At 42.6% G+C, this 26,671-nt stretch overlaps 1 protein-coding gene across 1 annotated transcript; it reads left to right on the forward strand.

Annotated features, from left to right (window-relative positions):
• Positions 1 to 12,324: 12,324 nt before the first annotated feature.
• Positions 12,325 to 14,407, forward strand: LOC147627150 (uncharacterized). Its single transcript, XM_086816063.1, has one exon. The coding sequence runs from the start codon at positions 13,709 to 13,711 to the stop codon at positions 14,405 to 14,407; it is 699 nt and encodes a 232-aa protein (XP_086672189.1). The 5' UTR covers positions 12,325 to 13,708.
• The last annotated feature ends 12,264 nt before the right edge of the window (positions 14,408 to 26,671 follow it).

The following is a 26,671-nucleotide window of genomic DNA, read 5'->3' on the forward strand; positions in this document are numbered from 1 at the left end:
TAAATGCGCATATGTATTTTCTGCAAAAATAGAATGGCATTAGAAGAGATATACCTGTAGACAACCCTCTTTGTGGCATTCTCCACCTCAGGTTGCTTTTGGCCTTCCTTCACTTTTCCAATCTTTGCCCACACCTCATGGAAGACCCATGGTATGTGTTTCGATTGCTCCTCTTGCACCCATTGCATAAATGGTGGGATGTAGATAACATCATCATATACCAATAAACCCTCCAAAATAGAGTCCGCCTCCCCTGTTAGCTCTTCCCAATAAAACTCTTTCTTCATATGCAGCAACATCTTTTTGTTATCCCCAAACATCTCCGAAATTACCTTGTCCTTCGCCCTCCCGGTCACATAAGCATTTGAAGCAATTCCGTCTTCCTATTTCAGCATCATACCAAAGCCATAAGAGATTAGATGTTAAGGTTAGTTATGTTAAGGGAGGTTTATTGACATGTGACATACCTTTGAGTTGAAATCCGAGATATGGCGACTGTGTAGAGATTTTCTTTGGTCAAAGCAACCAATCCCTTATTAGACCAATCATAGTTATACACGAGTTGAAAGAATGCATCACCATTGGATGGGTTTGCAATTATGAGCATCTTGTATGCTCTATCTTGAAATGTTTGCTCTATACCACGTCTGGCTTTCTCACATTTTGTCTCATATTCTTGCAACCCCATGGCATGTCTATCAATGCATGATATAGCTTGCTTCACTGCATTTTCAAACGATGTCTACGTATAATGAAAAGGACTCATTATCACTCACACGATTAAAAAACATTGATAATCCGTTTATTAATAAAAGATGGGAAATGCAAACACTACCTTCCACACAAGATGTGCTAAGATTGTAGTTGGAGCATTGTACCATTGCTCTCCACTTCGTTGCTCCAAACTAAGCTCCATTAAATCCCACCTCCTTACATCTTCACCAAGGTAGTCCACTATGGATGATTTGTCTGCCATTCCAAATCGTTGAAACATGAAGATCTCATGTGACAATGTGGGTGTCACACTAGTACACACCAATGTGTTGTAAAGAGTCACAATGAGCCAAGAACTTCACAATGACTTCACACAATGTCCGTAATTAAGTAGAGAGAGATCACTTACTCATTTTGAGATCGCAAAGCCAATAGCAATTCTCCTTCTTGCTTATTGTCCACAACCAAAAATTGACATTTGACCCAGACATGGCATGAGGGGCTATGAGACTAAGCTAGAGAAAACAAAATAAAGATATTATAATATATTACTTTTAATGTGGCATAAAATCACTCTATGGCATTCAAAAGAACAAACCTTCGTGCACTCGAGACATCTATGCCTTCACATGATGATTGCCATCCCAAACAAGAAACTTCTTACCACACTGAGATCCTCCCACTCAATTCCTCTGATTTCATCCTCAAATATGTCATGTTGTACCACCCAGTATGGTCCCCATTCTTGCAAGTCTATTTGTGTGACCGCAAAATACATAGAGCTTCCAGGACGTGTAAGTGAAACTAAAAAAGGAGGAGATGCTTCGACATAGCCATGGCAGTCAAAGGAATCACGAAACACCTCAAGTTGGCTAGAAACTGTACGGCTGGCTTCATTTGGAATTAGCCTCCTGCATAAAGGGACCAATGGGGTAGAGGAATTGCATTGCACAAAAAACTTAGTGAATACATCACCAAGCAATCCCAATTCAATAGATTTTCCAAGAAGCCTTCTATGGGTCTCCCCTTGACCAGTACTAGATTCAGGCATCTCCGTGTGAGAGTTGGAGGAGGTGAGCTCATTGAGCCAATTTCGTTCTCTAACACAAGCGCTTCTTCCTCATGAACAAGAGAATTATGCGCTTCTGTTTCCTCTCTAATAGGAGATACATGTGAGGATACAGGTGTCCGTGATTGAGCTTCCTCACTAAGAGTCAAACAAACACGCCCAGATCTAAGTGAGTATCCCCTTTTGTCTGTAAGACAGACACACCAAGCCCAAGTAAGTATATCTAAAAACATAAAAACACAATCTTAGTAGAATCTTGGCTATTCACATCATATACCTTTCTTAGTCTTTGCCTGTTATTTTCTTGCTTTTCTTGGAGCCATCTCTTTCTCTCTCTCTCTTTTGCCTCGAATATGAGTAGCAAACAGTTTAAACTGAATGACAGATAGGAGACGAAAGGTCATGAATCTTACTCTACTACTATTGCACAGACAGTGACTCCTCCCATCCTGCACAGACAGTGACTCCTTGACCCCGTTGCTCCGGCCAGTCCAAGCACCTGGGAGAGCCGGGAAATGGCTCTATCGGGTGCCTGGACTGGCCAGTGCAACGGGGGGCAAGCAGTGCAACGGAGAGCAAGGGGGGAGATCACACCTACCTGGACCTCCACCTCCACCTCCACATCCACCTCCACCTCCACCTCCACCTCCACCTCCACCTCCACCTCCATCTCCATCCACCTCGCCCTCCACCTCCATCTCTGCCTCCAATTCCGCCACCTCCTCCCCCTCACAAACAGAGTGTAGAGTCGAATTAGTGGGGACTATTGCTGATTTTTATACTTGCCGTTCCATTTTCTAGTTATTTTTTCAGTTAGAAACTGGAGGCATGTCCCTGTATGATACTCAGAGCTCCATCTCCATCCTCCATCCTCCATCTCCATCTCCATCTCCATCTCCATCTCCATCTCCATCTCCATCTCCATCCTGCACATCCCCCCCTTCCCCCCCGTTGCTCTGGCCACTCCAGGCACCCGGCAGAGCCGGGGGATGGTCTACGCAAACCATCCCCCGGCTCTGCTGGGTGCCTGGAGTGGCTGGAGCAACAGGGGACAAGGGGGGAGATCATGACTGCCTAGACTGCCTCCACCTCCACCTCCATCTCCACCTCCACCACCTCCATCTCCATCCACCTCACCTCCATCTCCGCCTCCAGCACCACCGCCTCCTCCGCCTCCAGCACCGCTGTCGGCCCTCAAATCATTGTGAACGTTGCTGTGAATGCCTCATCTCCACTGCACATCTCCCCCCTTGCCTCCCGTTGCTCCGGCCACTCCAGGCACCCGGCAGAGTGCCGGGTGCCTGGAGTGGCCGGAGCAACGAGGGGCAAGGGGGGAGATCATGACCGCCTAGACCGCCTCCACCTCCACCTCCATCTCCATCTCCATCCACCTCTCCATCTTCGCCTCCAATGCCACCACCTCCTCCGCCTCCAGCGCCACCGCCGGCCCTCAAATCACTGTGAACGTTGCTGTGAACGCCTCATCTCCACTGCACATCTCCCCCCTTGGCCCCCGTTGCTTCGGCCACTCCAGGCACCCGGCAGAGCCGGGGGATGGTCTGCGCGCAGACCATCCCTTGGCTCTGCCGACGGGTGCCTGGAGTGGCCAGAGCAACGGGGGGCAAGGGGGGAGATCATGACTGCCTCCACCTCCACCTCCACCTCTGCCTTGCCCTCTCCCTCACCATTGCCGCCGCCCTCCACCTCCATCTCTATCCACATCGCCCTCTCCCTCACACCATCGCCATCGCCCGCCCCCATCTCTAAGCGCCCGGGCCATCTTCTCCACCGCGGCCACCTCCACCACCGCTGCCAGCCCTCAAATTTTCAGAAAGAGAACAGCAAAGGAACACCAAGAAATTTTTAGAAAAGAGTACCTTACCTGTTCAAAGTTCACGGATGCGTTCGCCAGCTGAGTTGAGAGTATCCACACCACCTGTTTTCCTTCACAGTAATCTTGAGATTGTAACAAAAGATGTTTCTTTACCCATTTCATTCAAGGTGGTTGGGTATTGTTTGGTGTTTCTTCTTTATCGAGAGGTTTAGCACTAGTCCATGAGGCTTAGCACACTAGTTCTATTTGTGGTTGAGATGGTTGGGTCTTTGACTTGGAAGGTTGTTTCCTTTGTGGGTACATATGTAGATACATATATAGGAGATAAATATAGGAACTCGAACTATAAACCTTGATGTCAATAATAATAATCATCTACTATTTAAATAGGGCCTATAGACAGTTACATATTATTTTCATTTTAAAGGTTACTTACATATAAAAAACTAATATAAAAAGATACATATAATACTTAGAACCAATAAATGTATATATTTGTATTTTTTTTATATATTTGTAGATACATATATATTTGTATATTTTTCGTGATTGCTTCACCTTGTTTTATCATTTCAGCCGCCTTACCTTACAGTGATTGATTCGGCCTAGATACCTAATCTTCTATTTTTGTTTAATAAAGTCCACATGTTCCTTCGTTTTTATATTTTCATTTCACATTTTCGTCTCTCCTATCCTTTCTGCATCTTCGTATTGCCTTCCCTATGGAGCACACTATCACCTTTGATGAGTGGGAGCTTGATGGTCGCAGCAAAAAATCTCAAACTTTAATACTCCTCCACCAGACCATGCTTGTCAGTCATGGATATCTTCTGCCTTCATCACACGCCCTTTTTGGAGTGAAAGCTACTAGGACCAATGGAAGCCTATAGGAAATCATCGCTCATTATGACATGGAGGGCAATAAAAACTAGATATTACTCAAAGTAAAACATATATGCTACAATGTAGTCCTCTCTGTGCTGCTGATAGTCTTGATTCTAGTGCTAATGACATTGCCCAAGATGTCCGACATTTGGAGAAAGAATTAGGGACACAAAACACCCTCGAGCTCCTCCTCTGAGAGTGACTTGAATGGCTCAATAACTGTTTTGCAGCCAAAAGGTTCGAAGCACAATATCTCTGAAGATGAATGTATTGCTTCAGAGAGTATACTTTCAGTTCTTCGTAAGAAGGAGCAGCCTCCACATGGAGATAAGGAGACTATTCAACGGAAGAGGGTGAGGATAGCGGAAGTAGACCAATGCTCACATCGTCCAAGTCATGCAGAGTAGACATTGTCAAAACTGGGGAACAGCAAGAAGAGTAAGTTTTGGAGATGGATCTAGAACAAACAGTGCAGTAAGTCACGCTTCAAGGGGAGGACCAAAAAGTCCAATGACTGGAGGAAACAAAGATGTCGGCGGACATGAAGAGCCTAAATAACATTATGGCACAATGAGCGGAGGACAAATGCATGTAAAGGAAGAGGTCGTTGGACGCACATCGTTGGACGCACAATGTGGGCCATTAGACAAATCCCATTGAACTCAAAAGTCAAATGTTTGGGAGGTATTGATGGAAGACTTAAGTGCAACTCATACATATACAGGGAAGCTCTATTGGAGTTGTTGCCCCTAGCTTCTACTCAGAGTGACGACATCCTGGTCTGGGAGGGCCAAAGGCTCAAATGATGTGGTTTTGTCCTTCAGATGTTTCACACACATGGCATGTAGATCCAAACATAATATACAAGCCATCATACCCAGATATGTGGAAAGTGGATGTTGGGACCAACATAACCAGCCAAGAGGTAGAGAAATTAGTAAAGGCAGGGTTCAAGTTAGATGTTAGTCATAAAGAACCTTTTGTGTCAGGGGTGGGAGAAACGTCCACACAAGCAGCGGGCAACAAAGAAAGTGACAAGAGGCCACATGATGCTACACAGAATACAAAGAGATCAACCAAGTGGCGGATTGGATTTCCAAAGAAGCAGAAAAGAGGATTGGTAGTGCCGAGCCATGACAGCAGTCCTTAATGAGAGTGCAATGCAGCCATCCCCCTACTCTTCTTTTCATTTGGCATGTGAGAGTGGAGAGGACTATTTTATACACATCAAGGTACAACCTTGGTGTACATGTCCTGATTTCATGCAAAGAGAATCTAGAGGAAAGTATTACGTTGCATGTAAGCATATCTATTTTGTCTTCTTGCGAGTTTTGGGATTACATAAGAATGAGGATATGGTAATGCATCAACCAACATTATCACCAGAGGATGTGGGAAATATACTATCACGCCTCGAAGCAAGGATGTTTGTGCCTATACTTAAGCTTTAATCAAGCCTCTCATGTTTATGCTTACTTAAGCTTGTAAGGAAATGTGAAGTCAATCTTTTTGTAAGAAAATTTGTCTTGCTTTGGGATGGAGTATACTATCACGTACTCTAAAGTCTTATTGTAGGTAGCTTGCGATGCTATGGTAAAGGAGTTACCAACCATATATCTTCTTGTAAGGAAATGTGAACTCAATCTTTTTGTAAGAAAATATGAACCGGGTATACTTGTTTTTACTTGTGTTGTTATAAATATTGGTCTTTTCTTTGAGTATGCATGAAAAGTTGAAGTATCCTTGTCATAAATTGTATGTATTGGAAGAAAGGTACATAGATAGGTATGTTTGTGCCTATATTTAAGTTTCTTTGACATAAAATGTGTGTTTATATGTAGGAAGGTAGGTAGGTAGGTATGTATGCATGCATGTATATGTTTGGGAGTATGCATGCATGCATGTATGTATGTATTGTACAAATGTGTGTATATATGTATGTATATATGTAGGAAGGTAGGTAGGTAGGTAGGTGTGTTTGAGAATATGCATGTATATATGTATATATGTATATGAATGTATTTTTTTCTCTTTCATAAATACTTACTATGTAAAAGCTCACCAAAATGTATCATTTTTCTTACAAGCTTGCATAAAACTATCTTATCTCCAAAAAGCTCGCCAACAAATAAAGCTCGCAAAAAATCAAACCCATGATTTAGTAGAGAAACCATTCGGTGTTGGTGAGGTGGCAACAACAAGAATGCCTAAAGAGTTGGATGGAATGGTGTTACTAGTGGGAGTGGCTCTCAGAGACTTGGATAGTGGTGGAAATGGGATAATAGGCTATAGATGATGCTAGTCGACCACCACCACTAGTCATCTCATTAGGCAAGCTTAAGCACAAAGATGCTCGCACACAGATAAAGGAGGAGGAGATGAGGGAGTTAGCTAGGTTGTTGGTGTCGATGAGGGGTAATGATGATGAAGACTCTACAGGGTACTAGGACAAAAGTGTTATATACACATTATGTGTGCATATATTAGGAGACTAACCCACATTAGGCTTGTGAGAATGGGAGCATGGAAACAAGCTCTAGTGGAGCATGGGCTAGGACTAACCTTAAGGGTTAAGGTTAGGGTCAGGCATCCAAGGGTCACACATGGAAAATGGAGAGTCAAGAGTCACTTGAGGGCCCTTCTATATAATAGGGGCATGGGACACACTCAAAGGAGGCTTAGGCTATGGTCTCTTGTATAGAGGATCATATCTACTCACCTACCATTTCACACTATAGCTACATGCTAGCATTGGATTGGAGTTATACCTCTTGATGGTATGGGACATCAAGGTGAAGGTATGATGTATTTCATTATTATTCATGTGTGCATCCCTTGGGCTCAGGGATGGTCGGGTGGACGAGTTTATGCCTGATTTATGCATGTTCATGCATAATAACTATCTAGAGAGATCTTAGGGTTTTAACAGTGGTATCAAAGCAATCTCTAGTTAATTATTGTTGATTTTTTCTTATTGCAAATTTTAGCATTTTTTGAAATAAATATTTACTAATAAAAATATCATTTTGTTGATTTGTGTTGATGATTTGCACGTGGATCGTTGATATGGTCATTGAAATGCGTGTTACTACTATTCAATGGATGAATCGATGCTGCAGGGGAATTCCGTGAGTTTAATACATTTTTCCTATTTTCTGTGGCTTAAAATAAGCATTAATGGGAATTTTTACAAAAATACCACATATTTTATTGTGGATATTTTTGGTAGAATGGATTCTCTAAATTTCTAGAATTTTTAAGATTTTTTTTCTATTTTTTAAAGATTTTTTTAGAGCATTTTTATAGTTAAAATATATTTTTTATACATTTTTGTGAGTTTTTCCGCGGGTATGCGATCAAATTTCTATCTATTTTCTACTGAAATGCAGTAGGGGACAGCATGTTGATGCATGAAATGCTCTCCCGTGTGCATGGGACCCTCTCCGCCTCTCAATTCTGATTTTCCCGTGTGAATTTCTCTTAAAAGGGATTTTTTTAAAATTAAATATTATCATAATTAATATTAATTATGATTAAGTAAAATTTAATTAAAAACTTTAATCAAAAGATTAAAGTTAACCACTCTGTTAAGAGAGAGAGAGAGAGAGATGGAGGAGAAATTGAGTGGAGAAGATGGAGGAGAGAAGGAGTGGAGATGGAGAGGAGATAATATCCCTCTCTCTCTCTCAGCTTTCGGCGCACGCGAGAGGGGAAGCGGCAATCGCTGTGCAGGCGGCCGGCGAGAATCGCCACTCCCCCCAAAAAAATTCCAAAAAAGGAAATTTCAAAAAATCTTGGAAAAAAAGCCTAAAAAAGAGAGGAAAATCCGAATTTTGAGAAAAAAAAATCTCTGAAAATTTCTAGAATTTATTTTCTTGAAAACTCTTGGCTTTCCGCTTTCCTGAAACCTTTGGGCTTTCCGAATTCCAAAAAAACTTTTAACCTTCCATATTCCGAAAACTTTTAACCTTTCACATTCCGATTTTTTTTGTCTTTTCATTTTCCTGAAACTTTTGGCTTTCCGTATTCTGAGAAAACCATTGGAATTCCGAAATTTTTTGACCGTTCGTATTCTAAATGCGTTCAGGGTTACTTAAAATTTTCGAAAAATTCCTTAAAAATAATGAAAAATTAGACAAACATTATTTGAAATTTTAACCCAAAAATTTTAAAAATCCATTAAAATTAGAAATTTTCATTGGATTTGAGAATTGTCAGACAGAATTGAAAATTTTGTGAACAATGGGATTCTCAAGAAAAATAAGGAATATTCTAGAAATTATTTTTAAAACTCCTAAAATTTAGTATTTATAAAATATCAATGGTATTTTGATAAATTAAATTGCCATTTTTTTAAAAAAAATATAAGTTTGGAATGGCATAAGATAGGTTTGGTGAAATTCAAAATTATCATATTTTGAGGTCGTATAAAATTAGAAAAAATTTAAAAAAAATCATGATAATTCTTTTTCTCGAGAATTTAATATTTTTGAGGGTTATGTAATGTTGAAGTACGTTTTCTCGTGTTGACATTAGATAGATGCGGGTTATTCGCATATTATTAATATGATTATACCTCGTATTAGTAGATATTTCTGTTTGGATTTATTCTAAATGATGTTTTCATGGTATTTTTACCATTGTTTAGTCATTCTTTTTGGACATGTTCCTTAATTTCTTTTAATGGCTATAATTTGCGTTCAAAGTGTGTTTCACCTTTGAAACTTGTTCATGATAATTTATTTTACACTTGTTTAAGTGTGGTTTGTGCTTAATTTCTTAAGCCTAAGACGACTCATCAGGAAATGCCCCTAGATCACTTGTGTCTAGGGATTTTTTAATGAGTGTTACACACATGTGTTTCACTTGCTTACTTTAGAGTTTTGCTTGAACGACACCATGTTCATATACTCCGGATTGATGAGTTGGCCACCACTAATTTTAATGCTTCTTTTGGCATGATTAATGACTAGATGGTATGCATTGATTTTTATGATCAACTATGGTTTGTATGGATTCGAGGAGCTTCTATGCTTTTACCAATGGTTTTATAACGATCTTTTGATCTTTTGGATAATTTCATGTGCTTTGAAGGTAGCATTTGTCTTCGTTTTTTGCACGTAATTTTGGACTATGTTCCTTGTACTCTTGTACATATTCCAACTTGGATACGTAGTTGTTTATGTATCTAGGTGAGTTATTTTTCTACCCTAACTTTATTGAGTTTATTGGGTAGTTATCATTAGAAAGGCGCCAATAATCCATCAAATCTCCACATATGAATGGCATCTCTTGTGCAAGAAAGGATATGGGAGATTAACTCATTTACTTGGAGTTGGACATGGGTAAAGATCACCATTTAAGCTTGTGTTGTAGGAGGGTTGTGGTCCTCATGCAATACAAATCAACCTTTGATCTAGAACCCTTATTGTTTCTTCTTTTCTAATTTACATGCTCCTACTTCTGGTCCTCTACTCATACCTTGCCCTCAAATGGTACCATGAATTTCAACACCCCCCCTTGGTGTCATGATGTATAGGCTATTGCAAGGTGGTTGGATGATGTGAATTACAAAAGGTCAATCACTTACCTTTGTGCAACATGCTACTCAAGGTGATCAAGTGTGGTATTATTATAAGATTTCATCACCCCCCTTGGGTTCATAAATTTCTACTCTCAGGTGGTCAAGTGTCATAAGAAAACACAATACAAAGGACTAGGTCTACTCATTTGGTGAACTTCACAACATTTGGTGAACTTTACAACATTTCATATATTTAAAAAAACATAAGCTTGGGTAGTGAGTTTTTGTTGATGTAGTTTATAGAAGATTTTATCGTTGGAGATGTCCTCTTTGCTTGATGAATCAATCTATGCTACTACACTCGATGAAGGTTGTATTGCGGAAGAATTTGTGTAGATATGGAATCTCATTGTGTAGATAGAGATGTGTGCTATGTTGATCATGTGAATTGTCTCTTAGGGAGGGCCCTTTTCACCGAAGGTATAATAAACCTTATCTTTGCAGGAGGCGTTTTGTGGAGGTGATCATGCTATGTGCGACAAGTGAAGGGGTGGGAATCCTAGTTTTCTCTTTATGCTCTCACAAGATGGTAGAACCCTAGCTTTGCATCTCTACACCCCCTTGGTCCCCTTTCAATACCATGTGGACTATTAGCTACTGCTACTACAACTGGCTTCTTCTATCTGGCTTGCATTTCCTTTTGAGCTATCTACTTCTTGTTGCGAGCTATTACATAAGGGTGATTTATCTTGGCTTCCATGGTCGTTTTTTGCACTCTGTTGATTAAGAACCTGAGATTCCCCTAAGCAGAGTTGAGAGGGCATGGCATCTGAGATTAAGGGCTATGGTGATTGTTCAACAGATAAGCTATGTAAAGCCAGAGACACCCACAAACAAGGACCAACGGCTACTACTATATCTTGCAAGCATAGACTTATATTGGATAAAGTTCTTGTACAACAAGCACTTGCTCAGCATAGCATCCATGAGAAATCCCTCATGATTGCTAAGGTCAAGCGTAGGCCAACTTGCTCTGTTGGGCCTAATGGCCAGACATGTATAGACTATGTTGATCAAGGGAACCTCTTTTTCTTATTTACCATATCTTGCTACATCTAAGGCAATAGTTGCTTTCTTCACACACAAAAAAATCGCCCAACAAAGAGGAGGAGGAATGAAGACATGATTTCCAAAACCTACTCACTCCCTAATGAAGATACTAATAACCTTTTAATGTCTAAGCATAACCATGGCTCTGATACCATGATGAAATTCATGGATCTAGTGCCAAGGCTACGGAGGGTCAAAATTAATCATCTCCATAATTAGATAATTAACAAGAAGAAAACACTAATAAGGACGCTAATCAATAGACAAGTACTTAAAGCAAGTTCTCAAAATCACATAATCTCATTACATTATCTTGATCCAAATATATCATTATATAGCTCTCATGGAGATCCATCCCACAAGATATGTGCACCCTTGTGCCACCCATGTGTCATAAATGCTTACACTACAGTGACTACAGTGCCTCCATGCACTTTCCATGTGCTACCTTTTTGACCATTGACTTCACCTTTTATAAGTGACCATACAAATCAACCTTTGATCTAGAACCCTTAATGTTTCTTCTTTTCTAATTTGCATGCTCCTAATTTTGGTCCTCTTCTCATACCTTGCCCTCAATGGCACCACAAATTTTAACATGGCAGACTCTAGGGGATGCGTCATTGGTATCAAAGGGTTGATAGTCTCTCTCCTTGTTTCTTGCTCATGGACATGTGAAGCACCTCCAAGGGAGGATAAGGTTCTTCTTCCATTCAAATTTTCCATAGCTTTTCTCTCTTTTTTTTGAAAAAATGCTTGTGGATAAGGTTGACAAGCAAGTGAAGATAAAGGTGGAGCTTTCTCCTTTGAAAGGTGAGCTTCCAAACCCAGATGGAAGCTCTCCCTCTAGGGTAATGGAGCCAATAAAATGACGGGGCCCAATAGCATTACATATTTTGGGCACTAGCGAGTGCCAAAAAAAAACAGACTACCCATATTAATGCCAAATTAGCTGTTCCATATTTACACATAAATCTATAAATAGAAAAATGATTGGGCTGCACACACTTCACGACTGGAGCCACCCCTGCATATCTTCCGATCCCACCTGCAACAAAATACATGTGCCAAGTTGTTAGCATTCAACCTCCTTAACCACCCTACTTACCCCACACACACACAACAACCATTCTGATACTTCAAATATTCTCTCATTTAATAACGACAGTCCAAACATGCTTCAGGAAACCAATCGAATTACAGAAGTTGGATTTACAAAAATCAATGGTGCAAGCACACTTACATACTTTCTACCATCAAATTTAGAGTATGCAATTTCCAATACAACTTACTATTTAGGATTCCCTCTATTGTTTGCAGAGAATAGCTTTCCCTATATCCCCACTTTAGATTAATGTCCTACACCAAGCCCCCCTGTGAGTGCAAAAGATGTCTATCTAAGAGACACCCAAAGATTTCTGACATTCTCTATGCAAATGTACTACTTCATAAGAATGGAGATTGTGTGTGCTGTTGTGGGGGAGTGCATGTAAGACCTACCTTCTTGTGTAAGGCCCTAAAGCAAAAGCCTCTCCTGCCACAACTCCACTTTCCAATGAAAACAAACCATGATTTTCTCCACCCCCAATCTCATACAAAGCCTCCCTTGCTATACAACCCCTAAGATGGCTTCTTCAGAACTGCAGCTGTGCGCTAAACATCGTGCACCTTCACAGGATGAGAATGTTCCACCTCCAAAAAGCAAGTTCTCAGTGAAGCAATACGAGAATCTCCTGCAACAATATTAGTAGAGCAAGCAAGCATACACCTCAGGTGATGTATTAATGTTAAATATACTTCATTGTTTATGTTTTATATGTATCTTATAAATCAAATGACCTTACAATGTTAATAGTAGTCCATTGATGTATGCATGATTAGGATGACAAAGAAAGCAACTAAATCATCTAGGTAGTCAAAAGGCAGATTCAATCCAGTACAGCACTGCCAAGCATTGGCCCCACCCTCTCCTACATTACCATCAAGAGCTGGTACCAACTAATCAACACCTCAACAAGCAACAACAAAGCCTCCATCTAAACAACCAAGGCCCCAAAAGAGGAGCAAACAGTGGGGGGAAGACTTGGCCAAAGCCCTTGCAGCACATTAAGCTGGACTATCCTTAAGGAAGTGTTCCTTCTTGCAATTTGGAATGAATACAATAGCCATAAGCAACTGGGAAGTAGGTAGAACTTGCAAGAAAAAGAAAGGCCCACCCACAATGCTGACTGCAGAGGAGGAGGATGCTCTACTTGAATGGCGCTTCAAAAAAGCTAATGTAGGTCAAGGACTGTTAGTGATAGATGTCAAGCTAAAAGTGGCAAAACTTTGCCAAACTAGGCACACACTATTCACCAAAGGCATACCAGGGAAGAGCTGGTGGGATGGGTTTCATAAAAGGCACCTCGAGCTTGTCTTCCTAGTGAGTGAGCCCTTAGAACATTCTAGGGTAGTCAATTTTCAACCTGAAATTGTGGCAAGCTTGTATGAGATATAAGAAGATCATCATTATCCCCCAATCAACATTTGGAATGCAGATGAAACTGGATTTCAAGGATCAAGGGATAAGGGCATGAGGGTCTTGGCAAGTAAAGGATCCAAGGTAGTTTATGGATTGACAACCGAATCCCAAGAATGGATGATAGTTCTATGTCGTGTCAATACAAAGGGTCAGTCCATCCCAGGATACTATATATTCAAGGGTCAAAGACTTGGGGGAAACTACATGCAAGATTGTGAAGAAGGTGCTGTGATGGCCATGCAGAAGAAGGCATGGATGACTGGTCAGTTATTTCATGCATGGCTTGATCATTTTCATGATGTTATTGAAGGCACTATAGGCTTTGCAAATAGGCACTTACTCATCTTGGATGGCCATGGAAGTCATGTATCAGTAGCCGAGGTTGACATATTAACTTTGCCAGCTCATACACCCCATAAGCTACAACATCTAGTTGTTACAGTCTTGAAGTCATTGAAGACACATTTCCACAAAGAAAGGGCAAGATGTCAACATAGGACCAAGAGTACCCAAGCAAGCAAGAATGACTTGGCTTCAATAGCAGCGAAGGCTTTCAAGTTGTCATGCATCGAGGAGAACATTAGAGTTGGTTTCAGTGCCACAGGGATACGACCTCTCAACTCGCAAGCGGTGCAGTTTAATGGTGCAATTTGCAATCACCTTAACATTGTGCATCCATTGGCAGACAGCCTCGAAGATGACTTCTCTCAAGTGCCAAGTGTCAGGTTTTTTTCTGTAAAGCTGTTTTGAGTCAGTGTACATATGGTGTGGATGGTGTGCAATAAAACTTTGCCCTGAATGCCCTAGCAAATGTACAGGTTGAGGGGTTTTACAGTACTGGTGTGTTGTGTTTTTTTCCCGGAGTGGACGCGAAAGATCTGGAGATGAATTTGGATGCAAGGAGCACACTCCATTTTTAGCATGTAGGTGCAGATGGTTGTTTGGAGCATAGCACCGACTGTGATGGTAGGTGATGATGTTGATAATCATGGCAGTGGATAGATCTTGCATTGTTTTGGAAGTTGTGGGTGTTGCATGACAAAGTTAAGCAAGGTGATGTAGGATGTATGGCCATCATTTTGAGGCTAAAGAATGATATAAAATATAACCATGGTGGCTATAAATATTATAGTATGGCCATTTTTAAGCTTGTAAAAGAATATATATATGTATATATAGAATCCACATGGCCATGGTTTTAAGGGGCCACATGGAAGGCGTAGGTGGCCGCCAACTTGATATCTAGAAGGGCGACGGCGTGAAGAAGGTGGTGGAAGGTGCCAACCGACAGAAAAAAGGGGGCCGGTACAGAGGCGAAGGGGGAGAGGAAAAAAGGCGCCCGGGAGGTTCACGAGGGAGAAGCAGAGGAAAAGAGCTTGCGACTGTAGCTGCTTCGATGGAGTAGATGAGCAAGGGCCGCCGGGAATATAAGTGGAGTCATCGCCTTTGCGAGTGGGCTGCAACGAAGAGCGGGGTCGCCTTGTTTTGAGAGTGCAGGCGAAGGTACTGCAGAGAGCCAGCGGTGATCGTCGCTTGCTGAAGCGGGGATGCCTGAAGTGAAGATGAGCTGCTGCCTTGTGGTGTAGGCCGGCGTAGGCTCGGATGCGTGAGACGCTACAGGTGACTTGAAAGAGGTGAACGAGGCTGGCGAGGGTGGCCTGCAGTGAGACTACGCAAGCCTGGGAGCCGGTGGCTAGTAGACTCGTCGCCCTGCTCAGAGGTTGAGAAGTGGGAAAGAGAGGTGTGAAAGCCGCCTTGGTCGCCAGAGTAGCCAAAGGTGAGTCGGCAGTTAGCAAAAAGGAGAGGTAGGCAAAAAGGAGAAGGTCACCGTGTGCTGCAGAGAGAGCCGAGAGCTGGTGGCCAGTGCGAGTTGAAGAGGGAAGTGAAGAGGCGAGTTGACAAGAGAAGAGAAGTTCCCGGCCAGCAGCAGCAAATGAAGGTGTAAGTGAAAGTGGTTGCAGAAAAGGGAGAGTCATCCAGAGGTGGTCGCAGCCCGAAAGTCATTTGCAGAAAAGAGAGGGTCGTCAAAAGCCAGAAGGTGGTCGAACCGCTGCAGGTGTGGAAGCAGAGACCAGAACTCGTGTTTGACAGCCAGAGAAGCTGCTTGCGTCAAAGAGCTGGCGACAGAGAGTGGACGCCCTCCCTCAGGCACTGCAGACATAAAGGAGAGGCCGACTTGTGTGTTCTGAGGCTGCCTTGTTTTGAGAATTCTGGTGTGAGGACTGAGAGAGGCTTGGGCAGTGTGTGTGTGAGTTTTTGCTGTGAGTGTGTGATATAAAGGAGAGAGTGAGGATGAGTGATTGAAGCTTGTCATTTGATAAAAAATATGGTGATGGATCACCCCTTGTAAATGGACAAACAGGGTTTGATGATATGTGAGTAGCTTAGCCTTGCTGACCAGATAAAAGGCTTTGATAATGAAATATGTGAGCTGTTAAAACTGCCTTTTCTTTGGATATCTCTGGGTGGTAGAGAGAGAGAGAGAGAGATTTCCTTTCCAGCTAGAGAAGCTGGTGGTGCCCCTTGTGCTTGTGAGTGTTCTGAAGGTGGTGAGTCGGCGAGCTATAGTGGCCTTCCTGTGTTCTTGAGCCGCCTCACATCTTTCTGGTGCCCCCACTGAGGAGTGGCTCTTTCCAGACATTATTTCACTGAGGATTGCACTGTTATTTCCTTCTGTTATCAGGGTGTGTGTCCTAGGGTTGAGAATTTCAGAGAAGGTGCTTTCTTGGGATCTGAGGTGAAGTTTGGGGGTTAAGATGATGTCTTATCCAGAGTTTTATGGTAGCCCAAATGAGGATGTGGCAGATTTTTTGGAGAGGATGGAGGTTGCATGCATAAGCAACCATATTAATGAGTCGGTACAGGTGTTGCGGCTTCTGAGCATCTGTTTGAAAGGGGATGCAAGGACCTGGTACAGGACTTATGAGGAGTCATTGAGGGTTGCTGTTCCACATCTTGACATGACTGAAAATGGATTAAAGACAGCACTTAGCAACAGGTTCAAGAAGATAGAAGACCCTGACAAGGTTTGGCATGAGGTGCAAGCTCTGACACAAGGTGAGTTTGAATCATTAGATGATTATATGAAGAAATTTTCTTTGTTATGGGAAACTCTATGCAGGGCTTTAGGGGAAGACCAGGTGCCGCCTGATATGATGAAGAAGAACAAGTTTGTAGCCGGGCTTAAGAGGAGCATCCGCTGGAAAGTGGAATTGAAGAAGCCCAGGTCTTTTGAGGATGCGGTGGAAATTGCTAAGTCAAAAGATTGAAAGCTGCAACGAATGGGGATGATTCCAGTTGTAGCACAACCGGAGATTCGTAGAGTGGAGGCTACACCCATGAGTGCAGTGATGGAGAGGATGAAGCCCACTGAAGCTCAAGCTATACAGATGGTGCCTCAAGCTAGTCAAGGAGTACCTATGGTTCCTGCAGGTTCAGATGAGGGATTGCGGCAGGATATGAAACAGATGGTTGATCTTATGAAGAATTTGAGTTTAAATTTAATGGGAAGTACAGGTGATGGACGTGGTAGAGGCCGTGGCCACAATCATGAGGGGGGAGATGGACAAGCAGGATATGGACGTGGTCGCGGTAGGGGCCGTCGTTTTATCCCTACATGCTGGAACTGTGGTGAGCTTGGTCATCTGAGTACAGATTGTGATAAGCCTCAGCATATGGGTGGTGATATGTATCCACTACCTTCACAGTTACCTGATAGGTCAAATGATTATGGTATTGATATCAGGGATCAAGCAGGCCCCAGTGGAATTACAGCTGAGGAGAAGGGGAAGGCAAAGGTTATGAATGTTGTTCCTCTGGAGAATGTTCATGTGAGAGAGGAAGGGGATGTGATGCCTGTTGGCAAGCGCACCACAGATGAAAGAGAAGGAAAAGGGGTGGCTGGACCCAGCCGTAAGAAGGGGAAGCAGCAGGAAGGAGAAGATGTGAAAGTCAAAAGGAAACGGAAGCCTCGTAGAAGGTTCCAGGTGTCAGACTTCCCACTGGGGGATGGGCGATTTGAAATCTGATTTGGTGAACAGGAAGGCAAACATCACCTTTGGGCAGTTGGTGGAGATGGTGCCAAAATTGAGAAGACAATGGAAGAGATTGGTGAATCCAATGGAAAAGGAGTCAGAGAAGAGGTCAGTCAAGGTACTATCTTTAGAGGAGCTTCCAGATATTTGTCCTATTGTGGAGGTGTGGAGTAAAGGTAGGAGTCTTGGTCAGGCCTATATAGATGGAGGAGCTCAAATCTGTGTGATTACCCAGTCATGTGTGGAGCAGTCAGGCTTGAGGGTGTCTGGGGTTTCTGGGTTTCGAATCAGAATGGCTAATCATCAAAAGGTAAAATGTCTTGGTATGATAAAGGAATTGGAAATTGAAGCTTTTAATGTCAAAGCTACTGTAGATTTTCATGTGATGCCTGCGGGTCTGGGTGCTTTTCCAATTATTCTTGGACGACCCTGGTTGCGAGTGGTGGGTGCAGTACAAGACTGGAGGTATGGGACCATTTCTTTGCATAATAAGCAGGGTAATAAAAAATCTTTTGAGATGCATAGTAGGAGATCTTTAAATGATGTGTGGGAGAGGCCACAGGATTCAAGTGAAGAGGAAACTACCACCACTACTTCTGAATCAGAGACGGATTCATCAACCACTGCTTCTAGTGGAGAAGGGGCAGATGTGGCTTTTCTTATATCAGAGCAACAAAGTAATGAAGATAAAGAAGTGCATGAAGTGGGTGCTGAGGGAGAAGATACTATGGGGTCATATGAAGTGATCGAGGAATTACTGCAGCCAAAGATAGAAGTGAAGAAGAAGCAGGAGCTGATTGAAGGAATGCTGAGTCTGGATCTCTCGAGTGGAGAAAAGGTTAGATATGTTAATATGCTTTCTCATTTTCCAGAATTGTTCATCACTTCTTATAGAGAGATTCGAGGATTAAAAGGGCCAGACTTGAGGATTGAATTGAAAGAAGGTGTAAAAACAGTTAGACAGAAGCTTCGCAGGATGGGACGAGAACAAATGCAGGCCCTGAGAGAGGAAGTTGATAAGCTGTTGAGTGCAGGTTTCATTATACCAGTGGATACAGCTGAGTGGGTAAGTCCTACGGTAGTGAGTCCAAAGAAGGATGGCAGGTGGCGTATATGTGTGGATTTCAAGCCTTTGAATGCTGCTACTAAGAAGGATTCTTACCCTCTACCTTTTTTGGATGAGATCTTGGATACTGTAGCTGGGGATATGAAAGGTATAGTGTTTGCGATGGGTATTCAGGTTATTTTCAGTTAAAAATTGCAGAAGAAGATCAGCGCAAGACAACTTTCATTACACCGTGGGGATGTTTCTGCTACAAAGTTCTTCCTTTTGGATTAATGAATGGACCAGCCTACTACCAAAGAAGGGCAAATTGGGTATTATCTCCTTTTTTGAATAAGTTTGTGAAGGATTTTATTGATGATTTTTGTATATACAGCTCCAGGCAAGAGCATTGTGATAAGCTGGCTATAGTTTTTCAGCGTTATGATGAGTGTGGTGGGTCAATTAAATCCAAAAAAGTGTTTTTTAGCTCAACCGAGGGTGAAGCTCTTGGGCCATGTTATTTCAGAGAATGGTATTGATCCAGATCCTGATAAAATCAAGTCTCTTCTTCTTCTTCCTACACCAAAGAATACAAGGCAACTGGCTACTTTTGTGCAAAAGGTAAAGTATATGGCTCGATTTATCTCTTTATCTTCACAGTTGTTATATCCTTTGCAGCAAGCAGCAATGCATGATCCTTTGCATTGGACGGAGGAGTGTGAAGTGGCTTTCCAGAAAGTGAAAGAGGTGTTGGGAGCTATTCCTACAATGCAGGCACCTAGTTGGGAACAGGTATTTTATGTCAATCTTTCAGTAGGTGAAGATGCTATTGGAGCTATGCTATTACAAAAGGGGAAAGAATCACATTATATGCAACCAGTCTATTGTGCTAGCAAAGTAAAACTTGCCAGAGAGAGGTTGCTATCAGAGGTGGAACTTGTTATGGTCAGTGTACTTTATGCACGTAGGCGGTTCCGCCACTACTTGTTGCCTCGCCCCTTTGTGTTTTTGACAAGCTACACTTTTTTGCCTCAGTTGATAAATGGTACAAATTTATCTAAGGCAATGATGAAGTGGGTGATTGAGTTGCAGGAATTTACTTTCTCATTCTTGGTGGAAGAGAGTACCAGGGCTACTTTAGCCGATCTACTGACATATAAGGAGAGTCCTCTTCTTATAAAGGAGGAAACCATCAAGAAGCCAGTTGAGGATGCGGCTGAGTTGGTGAATGCACACTTATTATATTTTGATGGTTCTTACAGGAAAAGCCATGATGCAACCTCAGGAGGTTTGGTGCTTTATGATCCACAAGGTTGCCTTGTTTTTAAAAAGGGTGTTAAAGTGGATGCGCATAGCAACAATGAAGCGGAGTATCTGACTCTGGAAGTTGGATTGCAAATATGCTTGAAGCATGGTGTACACAGGATTCGCATTCGTCGAGGAGATGCATTGCTGGTGGTAAAACAGGTATTGGGAGTTTGGAAGTCAAAGAATATGTTACTCAAGGAAATGTGTTTCAAGATTAAGGGTCTGCTGAAGGAATTTGAAGCTTGGAGTCTAAAGCATGTGGATCGAGGCCATAATGAGGAGGCTCATGAAGCAGCCCAGGGAATGATTGGTGAAGTATTTGTTCTTAAAGATCATGCATCATTTTATTGTGGCAGGGAGAATTTACAGGATGTGGAAAAGTTTTTGTTAACCGGGATGATTCCCAATGGTATTGACAGATCAAAAAAATATGGTTTCATCAGGAAAGCTACAAGGTATGTGATGGTTGGTGATGCTTTGTATTTGAAGGGAATCGATTTGATAATACGAAGGGTACCTTGGAAGGAAGAAATCTACAAAATTCTCAAGGAAAATCATGAAGGAGCATGCGGTGGACATTTTGCATCAAAGATTACCTTGCATAAGGTATTGCAGGAAGGTTATGTATGGCCGAGTATACATAAGGATATTAATCATTGGTGCAAGTCATGCAAACAATGCCAAGCTCACAGTAAACGGATATTAAAGCCTGAGATGAGAAAGACAATTCTTGCTTATGATGTTTTTGAAAAATGGGGAATTGATGCTGTGGGACCATTGCCTATTACCAGCCGAGGGAAGTGTTACATCTTGACTGCAGTTGATTACCTTTCTAGATGGGCGGAAGCAAAGGCAGTGAAACAAATTACTGCTAAGGAGGTAGCAAAGTTTGTATATCAGGATATTTGCTGTAAATTTGGTGTGCCATTGGAATTGCTTTCTGATCAGGGTCCAGGTTTCAGAGCAGAGCTTATGGATTATTTGTGTACAAAAATGAAGATCAGTCGCAGCTTTACTACACCTTATTATCCACAGTGTAATGGCCTGAATGAGCGCTTCAATGGTGAGTTGATCAAGATTTTATCTAAGGTGACAGAGCAACAAGGCAAGAATTGGGATCTGGAGTTGCCTGCTGCCTTGTGGGCATACAGGACAGCAATTAAAACTGGTACGGGTTTCACTCCATTTTATCTTGTTTTTGGGAAGGAAGCCTTATTGCCTATTGAGGTGGAGATACCAGCTGTTAAAATGTTGGAAAAACTTTTGGAAGAGCCTAAAGATGCCCTTAAAGAACGACTGTTATATTTACAAGAAGCACAGCTGAATAGGGATAATGCTTTGAAGCATTATGAAGATATGCAGGCAAGGACGCTGGAGAAGTTCAACAAGAAGATTAAAAGCAAAGGAATTATGAAGAATGATCTGGTATTGCGTTATAATAGCAGACTCGATAATGCCTTTCATAAAAAGTTTCAAATTAAGTGGGAAGGACCTTTTTTGGTGATGCAAGGATTTACAAATGGCACCTATCAATTGGCAGATTTAGATGGGACTTTACATGCTTCCAGGGTAAATGGATACAGGCTGAAGAAGTATTATGCACGTCTGATGGTAATTGTGCAGGATACAGTGTCTGAAGATGTGATTCTAGATGAAGGGCAGTTTTTGGATATGGATTTAAGTCTAGAAATACTTTTTGCTGCTGATCATGAATGATTCAGCAGGCTGGGGGTTGGGCAAAGTATGTCAAGTTTTTTTATGTAAAGCTGTTTTGAGTCAGTGTACATATGGTGTGGATGGTGTGCAATAAAACTTTGCCCTGAATGCCCTGGCAAATGTACAGGTTGAGGGGTTTTACAGTACTGGTGTGTTGTGTTTTTTTCTCGGAGTGGACGCGAAAGATCTGGAGATGAATTTGGATGCAAGGAGCACACTCCATTTTTAGCATGTAGGTGCAGATGGTTGTTTGGAGCATAGCACCGACTGTGATGGTAGGTGATGATGTTGATAATCATGGCAGTGGATAGATCTTGCATTGTTTTGGAAGTTGTGGGTGTTGCATGACAAAGTTAAGCAAGGTGATGTAGGATGTATGGCCATCATTTTGAGGCTAAAGAATGATATAAAATATAACCATGGTGGCTATAAATATTATAGTATGGCCATTTTTAAGCTTGTAAAAGAATATATATATGTATATATAGAATCCACATGGCCATGGTTTTAAGGGGCCACATGGAAGGCGTAGGTGGCCGCCAACTTGATATCTAGAAGGGCGACGGCGTGAAGAAGGTGGTGGAAGGTGCCAACCGACAAAAAAAAGGGGGCCGGTACAGAGGCGAAGGGGGAGAGGAAAAAAGGCGCCCGGGAGGTTCACGAGGGAGAAGCAGAGGAAAAGAGCTTGCGACTGTAGCTGCTTCGATGGAGTAGATGAGCAAGGGCCGCCGGGAATATAAGTGGAGTCATCGCCTTTGCGAGTGGGCTGCAACGAAGAGAGGGGTCGCCTTGTTTTGAGAGTGCAGGCGAAGGTACTGCAGAGAGCCAGCGGGGATTGTCGCTTGCTGAAGCGGGGACGCCTGAAGTGAAGATGAGCTGCTGCCTTGTGGTGTAGGCCGGCGTAGGCTTGGATGCGTGAGACGCTATAGGCGACTTGAAAGAGGTGAACGAGGCTGGCGAGGGTGGCCTGCAGTGAGACTACGCAAGCCTGGGAGCCGGTGGCTAGTAGACTCGTTGCCCTGCTCAGAGGTTGAGAAGTGGGAAAGAGAGGTGTGAAAGCTGCCTTGGTCGCCAGAGTAGCCGAAGGTGAGTCGGCAGTTAGCAAAAAGGAGAGGTAGGCAAAAAGGAGAAGGTCACCGTGTGCTGCAGAGAGATCCGAGAGCTGGTGGCCAGTGCGAGTTGAAGAGGGAAGCGAAGAGGCGAGTCGACAAGAGAAGAGAAGTTCCCGGCCAGCAGCAGCAAATGAAGGTGTAAGTGAAAGTGGTTGCAGAAAAGGGAGAGTCATCCAGAGGTGGTCGCAGCCCGAAAGTCATTTGCAGAAAAGAGAGGGTCGTCAAAAGCCAGAAGGTGGTCGAACTGCTGCAGGTGTGGAAGCAGAGACCAGAACTCGTGTTTGACAGCCAGAGAAGCTGCTTGCGTCAAAGAGCTGGCGACAGAGAGTGGACGCCCTCCCTTAGGCACTGCAGACATAAAGGAGAGGCCGACTTGTGTGTTCTGAGGCTGCCTTGTTTTGAGAATTCTGGTGTGAGGACTGAGAGAGGCTTGGGCAGTGTGTGTGTGAGTTTTTGCTGTGAGTGTGTGATATAAGGAGAGAGTGAGGATGAGTGATTGAAGCTTGTCATTTGATAAAAAATATGGTGATGGATCACCCCTTGTAAATGGACAAACAGGGTTTGATGATATGTGAGTAGCTTAGCCTTGCTGACCAGATAAAAGGCTTTGATAATGAAATATGTGAGCTGTTAAAACTGCCTTTTCTTTGGATATCTCTGGGTGGTAGAGAGAGAGAGAGAGATTTCCTTTCCAGCTAGAGAAGCTGGTGGTGCCCCTTGTGCTTGTGAGTGTTCTGAAGGTGGTGAGTCGGCGAGCTATAGTGGCTTTCCTGTGTTCTTGAGCCGCCTCACACCAAGCACTCCCATGGGAATTGAGATAGAAGGGCATGCTATAGAAGCACTAACATCAACGGTGAATGAAGAGCCAATTGCCATAAATGGGGAGTCCATGTGGGCTGCAATGCCTATGGCCACAGATGATGCCACAAGTACATTAGATATTCTACGTGTACCAACAACAAAGGCTTGTGTACAGTGAGCTCCACGGGAGGCATTTGTTAATTATACTAATAGCCTGATTCTCACATCAAGTCAGTACACAAAAACCATGAAAGCAAAGAATGCTAGGAAGGATGAAATAGCAAGGGCAAAGGAAGAGAAGAGGACTGAGAAAGAGAGGAAGAGACGAGAGAATCTTGCTCTGCGGCAAAGGAATGCAAAAGGCAAAGGGAAGCTACATGGGAAAAAAGAGTAGCCAGGATGGCGTGGGATGCTCAGATTGGGGAGAACTGCTCTTAGCCTCCCAAAGGCGAATTGGGGAGGATGAACGTTTGTGAGCATAGTAACTCACCTCTTCTGAATAGAGGCCTTCTCGTGTGCGCACAGATGCGCCTCACCCTCCTCCATGCTTGTGCACCCACATGCATCTCACCCTCCTCCATGCAATGTGCTGCCATCAACTAAGCTGACTTACATGGCAAAACCAAAGCAACAAGGCATTAAAAACTATGAAAACATGAGAGAAAATATAGAACGTAATCAAAAATACATTGCTAACAAAATGAAACCCTAGCTGAGAAGACACGGCTCCTCTGTTTTGTGTTTGGTGTTTGTAGATGCAACTAAACAGGTGTATGCATGTCATGCTAATGGACCATGCGTGTGCGAGAATAGGGCCATCGTAGGGTCGCGATTGGAGTATAGACAAGAGTTTCTTGGTTGCTGTGCTGCAATTACCTGGGCTCCCACTGTTTCGATTCGTGCCCCTGGTTTTGTTGACTGGGAGCCATTAAAACTTTACATTAGCCACCCTGAGCCTCCAATTGGATGAAGTAACAATTTTTTGGTGCTGAGTCATGTGACTCAAACCCTTGCTGCACGTTTTGGTCTCTTTTATGTTGGTTTTAGTTTGTTGGGCCAAGGAAATGTGACCGCTTGGGTCTAGGTTTGATCATATTTATTTGGAGATATTTTTAGGCCCTGATATCGTGTCTCCAATGTAGTTCCTATTAGCATAGAAGTCCCTGGTGTGAACAACCCTACACATGGGCACTTTTTACCTTATGTTGGGGCAAGGGTTTTTTCACCGTATGAATACACTCTTGAGTGTTAGCCACATGAGCCCTAGGGTTAGGGCTATTTGTACTCTTGTACTCCATTCATTCCTTATCATTATCATTGAGTACTTTCTAACTTCGCTTTTGGTCTCTCTCTCATTCTTCGAGCTTGATTCAACTATCAGTGTGTGTGTGTCTATGTGAGTGTGCATAGTATCTTCTCCCTCATCCAACATTGGTATCAAAGCCAAGTTCAATGTCTTGATTTTGGAACCTGCATCCATATTCAACTGTCGGCACTTGCCATCGAAGTCTACGCTTGCATCTTGCCTCAACTTCTTGCCATTGGCCTTGACCCATTTCTTATCATTGGCATTGGCTCCTGTTGCACTTTTCAAAGCTGGTGTTAGATCTTGGTTGCAAAACCAATAGCTCCTTGCCCCATCAATCTGTGAAGCAATGAATCTGGTGTATAGCTTAAGCGTTCAGAAGCCTTTGGCTATGGATTTTAGTCTCTGCTATTTTTTGCTATTTACTTCTGTTGATGTCTGAGTACTAACTTCAGATTTTGCCTTCAACTTTTGACCTGTTGAATCCACATCACCTTCTGACCTACTGACCTACTGATTCCACATTAGCTTCTGACTTGCTGTGCTACCACATCGGCTTCCAACTTGCTGACTTGTTGATTCTGCATCAGATTTCGCACCTACCAATTCCACCTACAGCTTCCAACTTGAAGATTGCTAAATTGGTGAGTTTGCACATGCATTGAGTAGACATTTGAGGTACTCTAATTCCATTAGAGATACTGCATGTGTCAAATAATACTTCAATTTGCACATTCCTTTGCTGTGTAAGATGTCAAGAAACACCAGTGATTTGTTTGGCATGCTGTCCATTGATGATAAGTTGGATGGCACCAACTATCCCCCATGGGCATACATGTGGGCATACATGATAAGGCATGTACTAGTAGCAAAGAACTTATGGGTGTATATATATAGTGCTCATTTAAGGTCTATTGGCCTTGCATTTGCTATTAGCATGTCTAGTGTAGCCACTATGTTGGAACCAGTGAGTCTGATTCCAGTGGCATTGTTCTGCCTACACCCGTTCCTTCTATAATAGAACAACTCAGATGGGATGCTAAAGATGCTTAGGCACACGCCTTGATTGTTCTTCCTTATAAATGACAAGTCATTCCTCACATCCATTCATGTACTTTTGCTAAAGGTGCATGGGATATCCTCGCCTCTTTGCATTAAATCCACAATGAATCTTGAGTTGCCTATCTCCAAAAAAAGCTTGACTTCGAGCATTTGATTGAGGTGACTCTATGGATTCATTTTTGACCCATATCAAGGATCTGAGAGAGCAGATGATAAATATTGATGAGGTCATTCCTGATATCTCTTGTCTCTTCTATTCTTAATGGCGTGCCTAAATCCTATCAAGGATTTTCTACCACTTTTCACCTCCTAAAACAAAGAGGAATATAGATTTGTATGCATTTGATGAGTTAGTAGCTCTTTTGTTTATGGGAAGAGCACTCTTGTTCCAATCAAAACAATATGCTTGCTTTCAATCAGGCTTTTGTTGCCTCCCGCTATAGCAAAGCAAAGTTTGGGGCTCCTTCTCATGCTAAACCTCAGGGTAAGGCACCAGTCCATTCAAATTCTTTTGAGTCAAAAGGGGATAAATCTGAGAAGTGATGCAACTATTTTTGAAAACTTGGTCATGTCATCATTGAGGATTGCTGGAAGCAAAAAAAGAGTAAGGAGGAAAAGAAGCAGCAAGGT

The sequence above is a fragment of the Cibotium barometz genome, chromosome 21 (genome assembly GCF_041138505.1).
Source record: "Cibotium barometz isolate CiBa-2024 chromosome 21, ASM4113850v1, whole genome shotgun sequence".
In the NCBI taxonomy this organism is placed as follows: Eukaryota; Viridiplantae; Streptophyta; class Polypodiopsida; order Cyatheales; family Cibotiaceae; genus Cibotium; species Cibotium barometz.